The sequence below is a fragment of the Carya illinoinensis genome, chromosome 11, assembly GCF_018687715.1.
Source record: "Carya illinoinensis cultivar Pawnee chromosome 11, C.illinoinensisPawnee_v1, whole genome shotgun sequence".
NCBI classification, from domain to species: Eukaryota; Viridiplantae; Streptophyta; class Magnoliopsida; order Fagales; family Juglandaceae; genus Carya; species Carya illinoinensis.
This window is the reverse complement of record NC_056762.1, coordinates 3,555,316-3,563,899: the sequence shown is the minus strand read 5'-3', so window position 1 is coordinate 3,563,899 and position 8,584 is coordinate 3,555,316. Positions and strand designations below refer to the sequence as shown.

The 8,584-nt window shown below is 37.8% G+C and overlaps 2 protein-coding genes across 2 annotated transcripts; one reads left to right on the top strand and one right to left on the bottom strand.

The window, feature by feature from the left end:
* The first annotated feature begins 378 nt into the window (after positions 1–378).
* LOC122282886 lies at positions 379–1,637 on the top strand. The gene is made up of 2 exons (XM_043094942.1): positions 379–857; positions 980–1,637. Exons 1-2 carry the CDS (start codon positions 707–709, stop codon positions 1,426–1,428), a joined length of 600 nt encoding a protein of 199 aa, XP_042950876.1. The 5' UTR covers positions 379–706; the 3' UTR covers positions 1,429–1,637.
* Positions 1,638–2,861: 1,224 nt separating this feature from the next.
* On the bottom strand, positions 2,862–4,974 carry LOC122282887. Its single transcript, XM_043094943.1, has 2 exons — positions 4,742–4,974; positions 2,862–3,130 (listed from the first exon to the last, which is right to left on the bottom strand). The coding sequence occupies exons 1-2, from the start codon at positions 4,883–4,885 to the stop codon at positions 2,975–2,977; spliced, it is 300 nt and encodes a 99-aa protein (XP_042950877.1). The 5' UTR covers positions 4,886–4,974; the 3' UTR covers positions 2,862–2,974.
* Positions 4,975–8,584: the final 3,610 nt, after the last annotated feature.

Below are 8,584 nucleotides of genomic sequence, written 5' to 3'. Positions count from 1 at the left end.
TTTATTAAAGTAATTGATTATTTTAACTTTTTAATATAAAATAATTATTTTGACTAATTACATTAATTAAATATATAAATATATAAAAAATACGTAAAAATAATTTTTTTATTATAAAATATATGTAATGCTATATAATTTATAAATTTATTTTATAAAATTTTATATTAAACTAGCATTTATAAATACATAAAATAAAAAGTACTTAGTGCCTACCGGTCCTTGAAACAGAAAAAGTCATAGCTGTAAACACCTTGGTGTATTGCACATGGACCATGGGTCGGGCCCATTGAGCCCGCCTTTTCCTACTCATTTTGTTAAGAATAAACGAATATCCGAATGAATATATTGGAACGGAATGGATCCTTTCTTGCGAGAGTCGGATAGACGGTTCAGTAGTTGCTTTGCCCCTTCCGTTGCCTTTCCTTTCCGCCTTTCCTTTCCTTTTTAAAGTTTGCGCGTGGGCTGCACCTCCCATGACGTCATCTCCGAAGTTCCGAACCCTTTCCTGAGTTTCCTCCTCCAACTCCAAGTCCTAGCCCTAGGCTCTTCTTCCTATAAATATACAACAAAACTTGTACCTTTGGTTTGGAGAATTAAGGCACCACCTCTCCAACGCCTTCCGCGGCCCCCTCTCCCCCTTCCTGCCCTGAGTTCCTCTCTCTCTATCTCTCTACAACTTTCACCAGATAGTGTATCGAACAGCATGCGCATGGAGTCTAACAAAGTTACAGAAACTATCAAGTTGCTTTGTAGCTATGGCGGAAAGATCCTCCCTCGCTATACAGACGGCGAGCTTCGCTATGTCGGCGGCCTCACCCGAGTCCTCTCCGTCGATCGTTCTATTTCCTATACAGGTTCGTGTTATGTGGCTTCTTGCACTCCTTTCTTGCGATTCGGTTCCTGTGAATTTGTTCGGTCTATGTGGATTTAATCCCGGTTTATGTGAATTTAATCATTGTTTGTTTTGGTTTTGCAGAGTTGATGGTGAAGCTAGGGGAGTTCTGTGGCTATTCTGTGACTCTGAGGTGTCAGTTACCGAGCGGAGATTTGGAAACTCTCATTTCAATCACCTCCGACGAAGATTTGGCCAACCTGATCGAAGAATACGATCGAGCTTCGTCGTCGATGTCCCATCCTCTGAAGATCAGGGCGGTCCTTTCGCCACCAAAATCTCTCAAGAAAATCTCCCCTCCTCCGAGCGTCGATTTCTCTGAGTCCAGAACGCCGTTCGTACCCACCGAATCGTTGAGAAACTCGGCGGCCTACCACTACGTCCCGCGGACTTATTCGGCTCCAATTGGATATCCGGCCGGTGCTCGGAATTGCTCCGCAAAAGGGAATCGGTATAGCTACCATGTCCAGCATAACCCTAGAGTTCTGTATTCGTATTCGCAGTTTGTTCCGCAGAGCAATTACCGGCACTGAGCACCAAAAGCCAGAGACGTATAGACTGTAGTTGAAGTAAATTACACAGCATTACAGCACCAAAAACAAATTTGATGATGGCGAAAAAGCAGAGGACCAAACAAAAACAAACAAAAAATAAAAAATTGCCCCTATATGGAATTAGATTCTAAGGATTTTTTGAATTGTTTTTTGAATTAAAGAGAGAAACATACATGGATTTTTGTGCCCGAGAATTCTGAACCCTGAGTTGAGTTCCATATTCTTTTTCGAACAAAAGGGAAGCCGTTAGGATTCCGTTACGAGCCGTTCATTTTGACGGGCCGTCACCTGTGTTAGTTTTCTGTTTAGGCCACGTACGTGCTTTTCGGCTTTTTACTGACCGGAAATCGAATTCCAGCGGGAGGAAGTACTGTGCCGAATTCAGCTCTTGACACGTTCGGGTGTCGGACTCAGTTGGATTCTAACACGTGTGTAAGTCTATCTTCTCCGTTGGTCATAATTTATTCTAGTTTGAATTGGTTTGCGTTAATTAATGTTTTGAGACTTGGAATGGTATTTTATTGTTTTATCGGGTGACTTGCAGCTGCAGGTATCGCCTGCGAAGAGAAGGTTTGAAGATTCTTAAGAAAACAACTTGCACATGCTTTGAACTTGCTCTTAAAATGACATCTGGGGATGCTTTTCAAAACGGGAATAATAAATTAAATGAAACCCCAAAAAAACTTTAATTTAATTAAGCGATGCTGTTCTGATATTGCATTTAGAAATCATGTGCCGTAACCCCTCAAGGACTTGGGAGAGCCCACTTTGTGTTTACACAAGAAAATAATGGGGAAGACTCGAGACCATTGACTGGATACAGTGTTTTGAATGAACCCAAAGGAAGGAAGAAAGGCAGTGTGCGTTTTTTGTTGGAAGGGGCAGCTTTTCCTTCACTCTTCCAATCGTTAAAAACGAGTCGGCAAGAAGGAAAAAAGGATATCTTTCTTTCCACCAAAAGAGAGAGAGAGAGAGAACTTTCTGCCCACTTCTCGAATCATGACAATGATGTACAATTTGCCACTTTACCTAAACTCATACCCAGCCCTCACATTACAACCTAGAATTTCAGAATTTTAAGATTCTTATACCGAATTCATGTTCTCAATGAGAAGTGATTCGATGTAACCACACCGCACCAAGTTTACGTGTGCCGGAAGCTCAGCAAAACGACAATTTATAACCCCCACCATGATTGACCATGCACCAAATTTCACCCCATAATCAGCCAATACATGCATGGACCATGCTAGAAAATATACCCATTTGACAATCCAATTTGACCAGTTCCACAATGGAGAAAAGATAGAATAATTTTTTCCTCATGATTGTTAATTGGGAGACCCATCAGTTAAAAAGGGCATAAAAAGACATCCATTCGAGTGTGCGAGTAGGCGTGTAGTCTGGAGATGTATCTTTGAAGCTTGCAATTGTTCTTATTAATTATAAGTGATGCCGTTGCATATGCAAACATTAAGAATCTTTACACACAGAAGGTAAGAATTGGGGGGCATACAAAGCCTTTTCAAGCAGTTTCCTGCTCAAACTCTTCACCCTCAGATTCCTCTGCATTGTCTGCATCATCGTCGTCTGCATCATTGTCATAGTCTTCTTTGTCATTATCAACAGTGGTTTTCCCAATCACAACCAGGTTGCTATTTGTCTTCCTGATCTCATTACACTGCCAAAGTTATACATATTAACACCAAAATTAATCATCTAAAAGGAAATGAGGATGAAATGATCAGAAGCATGTCACTATCTTATAAGACACAATGGGTATAAGACTGATTGATTGCATTGTTTCTGGGCAAGAATTTCATCATGGAAAGTGCTCGAGTCACTGGGATTTTGCACGGGAAAAAACACATAGGGAAAAATGTAAACACTGTTGTGAACAGTGCATGAACTGTGTTTACAATCCGTGTTTTCTTCCAGTGCAAAATCCCTGTGTTTGTATCACGGTTCTTTCTCATGTACACGGCTAACCACCTTAAGATGGCTTGATATAGGATGATACTCTATTTCATTTATTTATTCTCACATTTGGGGTCAGGGACGGGTAACAAATATAAAACTTTTGAATGACAGCATTCTTTCTCCAAATTGTAATCAAATATAAAGTTATTAGATTAAAATTTTGATAGATTGGATAATCTCTAACATGTAGGATCAAGGTGGGGGAACCTTGGAGAGACACAGAGAACAACGGATATCCTGAAGCCATTACCCCTTATGACAAGTGAAAGGTTCGAACTATGATATTTAAATGACTAGAACATCAGAAGTTATAAGTAAACAAAGGAAACAATCAAAACTAGATGTATGGCCCTGGCAGAGATTGTATTGCCAGATAAACCACACTGATAACTGATTTGTTGCACTCTTCTAGAGAGCTCCAAATGTCAACGTCCTTGAAACCTTTCTTGTGTTAATTATATTCTGGAATTTCTTTTTTTGATAAGTTATATTCTGGACTTTTTTTTCACTCGTTACATTAAACTCATAAAAATAATTAAAACAAATAAAATTGAACCACAGGAATATTTTAATGAGTTGAAGCTGCATATTAAGGAGGTGCCCCAAATGCATACAAGGCAACCTTCCAACCATGTATTGGCAACTTGAACTTGAGCTCTCCCATGCTTTTTTCAACTCCAGATTCCAACTTGTTCATGAAACTACCTAGACTTCTATACTCCACTGATATTCCAACTTCAGTACATCAAATAACTCTTTATATGCACTTGCCCTAGATAAACTTGAACTTGAACAAATAAAGACCCCTGCAGCCAGAGCTTTTTTTCTGGCATTGATCTTCAGCAATATTGAGGATTCCCAGGTATTAAATCATGAATGATCAAACTCTTAGTACTGTATATTAATTCCACAAAAACAATAGTCCTCAAGTCCAACTAATCATCCTCACCACAACAGTTCATAATGTTTGTTTGGATCATCATTTTAATCAAGCAGATTAATTTTATATATTGTACGATAATAATAATCATAAAGGACAAGAGCCGGGGTAGATTTCAAATCCAAATCATAATAAGCACTGTCTCCAGCGTATGGTACCAATGTAATTAGACCTAATCCTCTAATCCTATACAATGAGAATGACGTCAGAAATTACGAAATTTTACATGAGAATGCAATTTCCGTTAAATCTTACAAAACCCAGAAGGCAATGTTTGACTACAACTTCACGAAGAGATCGAAAGATTAAAACTTTTGTTGGAAATCAAGCTTTAGATGGAATCTAAGTAAAAAGGGGTTGGTTGAAAGGTACCTTTTCATCGAAATCGGACTCCTCCATGGCGAGAAGGAGCTCCTCGCTGTGGGGCTGGGGCCATTGAGAGGGAAGCAGAAACGACGTCGGAATCGTCCTCGTCGACCGCGGGTACTGCGTCATGAACGCCGGGAACTGCAACATTTTTAATTTTCCTTTGGTTTGGTTTCTTCGCTTGGTGTGAGAACGAGTTCCTTGTCTATAGCTGACACAAACGGCTAATTAATTGTTGTCGTTTTAGGAACGGTACCAATGAGCTTATAAATATACTTCATAATTTTAAAGTTCAAACCACACGAATTCTTGTTATACAATAATAATAATACTCTTATAATTTTATTTTATTCGATTCTTATTTCTTATCATTAAAGTAGTAAATAAAAATTATTTTATTTTCAAATTAGAGTGACTCAAATAATTTAAATAATAAGATTTGATTTGTCGTTACGTAGAAATAAATGATCTAACATGTACACTTTTTACATTTTAAAAGTTGAGCAACTTATCTTCAAACTTCATAAATCTTTCTTCAATGAAAAGAGAGTAAAAGCTATTTATATGTAAAAACTTTAGGTGTAGTTATTTTTACATATTATTTATACATTTTATTAATATGATTGGTTGTGTCGTTTTTTAATATAAAATATCTGTTTTACTCAATTACATCAGTAAAGTGTATAAATAATATGTAAAAATGACTGTAAATAGTAGAATTTCATTTATATAATATGCCTAAATTAAAGAAGTATAAGTTGATAAAACAAGAAAGGAGACATAAGAAAAACCAACAGACTGCTAATTCTAAATAAAATAGCAATCATTCTGATATAGCATTTCAATTTAATAATTATATTGTTAAAAATATAACTTAATTGAATATTTATTAAAGCTAAGTTAATGATTTATAGTGGGATAATTGATGATGTGGTTTTATGGGAGAAAACTTCATGCTTTGAGAATTTTACAGCCTGCAATTTTTAATAATATTAGCAATTTAATTGGACATATTTTTTTTTCTTTTATTAATTGAACTTAATTTTATATATCACAAATGAGAGTGGGGATATATTATATATTATATAAAATATAGATTTTATTGCTTAATAATTTTATAAACTTAACATTATAATTGAAAATAATATGGGGATATTAGAATCTAAAGACATCATGGAAGTTCTAAATTTTTCATGGTATATGAATTATAAACTTGAATGAATAGCGTGCTTTCAAGGACGTGCGCCTACAATTACAGATGACATCTCTCACACATGGAAACTCGAAGAAGAGTCGAAGACTGTCTGAAAACATGAAAAACAGATAAAATCTCTGAAAGCAAGACAAACAAAGGAAACCTCAACGTGATAGAAGTCATGAATTCCTCCCTTCTTCTGATTCCAAAGTTCTTACCAAGAAAAATCTCATAGCCTTGAAAAGAACCAGAAAAGAAAAGAGAATACTAGAAAATAACTAGGGACCATGGACAACCGTTTTGAAGAAACTGTTGGGAATGGACCGAGCAAACAAAGGTTAAGTTGAAGTAAATAATAGCGGAAGCAACAAAATAAACAACAAGCACACAAAGAACACCAAGATTTAAGTGGTTCAGCTCAATGTGAGCCTACGTCCACTGTCGGGGTCGATTTCAACAAATTCACTATGAACAAAGATGGAGTACAAGAGTATTGATCACAAAATCCTTAATCCTAAAGCCCCAATACACCCAATGGACTCTTAGGATTGTGTACAAAAGGATTCTCAAAACTCTCTCTAACTTGGCTGCTGAGGGTCTCTTCAAAATGAAGAGAAAATGATGTATTTATAGCACAAGGTGCTAATTCAGAACATTCGCTTGAGTGGATATCGAGCGAAGTGTCGAGCGCATGTTAGGGTTGCATTTTCGCTCGAGCAGACAGTCGAGCGGAGGTCGAGCGGAACTCTCTGGATGAATTCGTTCGAACGGATAGTCGAGCGGAACTCTCTGGATGAGTTCGCTTGAGCGGACTGTCGAGCGGAGGTTGAGCGCAACCTTAGCTTGAGGCAGGGTCGAGCCACAGTCGAGCCAGGGTCAAGCAACAGTCAAGCCAAGCCTCAAAAAATACATTTTTCAGCAAGAAATCAAGCCAAACTCAACAAATCTCCACCTTAGCTTGAATTCCGTCAAGCCTAAACAAAAAACCAATAACCAAGGAATCGATTCCCACCAACAAATTACCAAAGGGGAATCACAAACTCCGAACACAACGTCTATCCTTGAAGAACTCAATTTCCACCCAAAAGTCTTCAATACCATAGACAATTTGACCAAATCACAACCTTGGTCCTAATGAAGAATCAACCTCTTCACACAAAAGACAACGCACCATTGAAACAGACTGCTTACTTGAACAACGGCTTCTGAATACACATGGAGGCTAACAACAAATATTCTCTGCCAAAGTAAGAACACCTCAAAGTCTGCATGAGCATATCCCAAAGGTGACTAAACTGTCTCCTCTATCTACTAGATGAAACTGTAGACTTGCTCTCACTGTACGCCAATGCCAAAATCAAAATCATACTTAATTTCAATAGCATGATCTAGAGTACCACCTGCACTCTGTTGTGAAGCTCTCCCAGCAACTCCACCTTCTTGCTATAACCATGCTCTCCTTTCTTGTGGAAACAACAACTGAAAAACAAATTGTAAAGAAGAGAAGGTTCACCCAATAGCAAGTTGTGTCGACCGCTTCACCCAAATTTGTAGACAAGCCTGGCAAATCCAAAAGCATACTACGGGCTCTCACACAAGAGTCCGACTCATTCCATTCAACTACTCCATTTCTGTGGAGTGGACCCAACTGTATGGTATGAACAACGCTTTACCTTCTTGTCTGTAGATCACTAGCCTTCACAAATGCTTGAACACATCAAACACATCACAAAACAAGGATAAACAAATCCAGACTCTTCTTCAAATGGTCATCAACAAATATGAGTACAAACAGAGCACCACATCACACTAGATGTACCCCCAAAAAATCATAAAGACATAAACTTCAGTAAACCTGATTCAGCACTGCTTTACAAGAATACAATGCAAACAAACAAATCAATCTTTTCTGTCTTCTGATTACACAAAGCAAAAAAAAAATTGCCTACTCATAAATGAACATACTCGTTCACCTATATGGCACAATCACATGCGCCATAAATGAGTAATATCTGAATCTGGAACATCTGAAGATGCTCCACCAATCACTATACTGCCCTGAAGAAAATAAAGACCATCTGTCTTCTTCCTTGTCATTACCATCGAAGAGCCCTTGTAGACCCGAATGACTCCACCTCCAGCTGAATACTGGTAACCAAAGGAGTCAAGAATGCCCAAAGATATAAGATTTTTCTTCAAAGATGGAATATGCCGAACGTTAGACAAGGTTCTAACGATTCCATCATACATCTTAATCTCAACTGAACCAATCCCAACAATATCACAAGCCATATCATTTCCAACCAAAACGGAGTCACCGTTGATTGATTCATAGGTAGTGAACCAATCTATCCTGGAACACATATGGAATGTACAAGCTAAATCCATGACCCACTTGTTACCAAAGTGACCACTAGAGCCGCTAACTGCTAGGACAATATCATAGTTGTTAGACTGTTCAACGCTAACAATATTGGAGGAACTTTTACTTTCCTCCTTCAATCTGAAACACTCATTCTTGTAATGACCAAACCTATGACAGTAGTGACATTTAACATTTTTCTTGTTAAATTTAGAGCTACTACTGGAATTACTCCTACCATAATCCGAACCTCTTCCATTAGATCTACCACCAGAGGAATATTTCACAAACA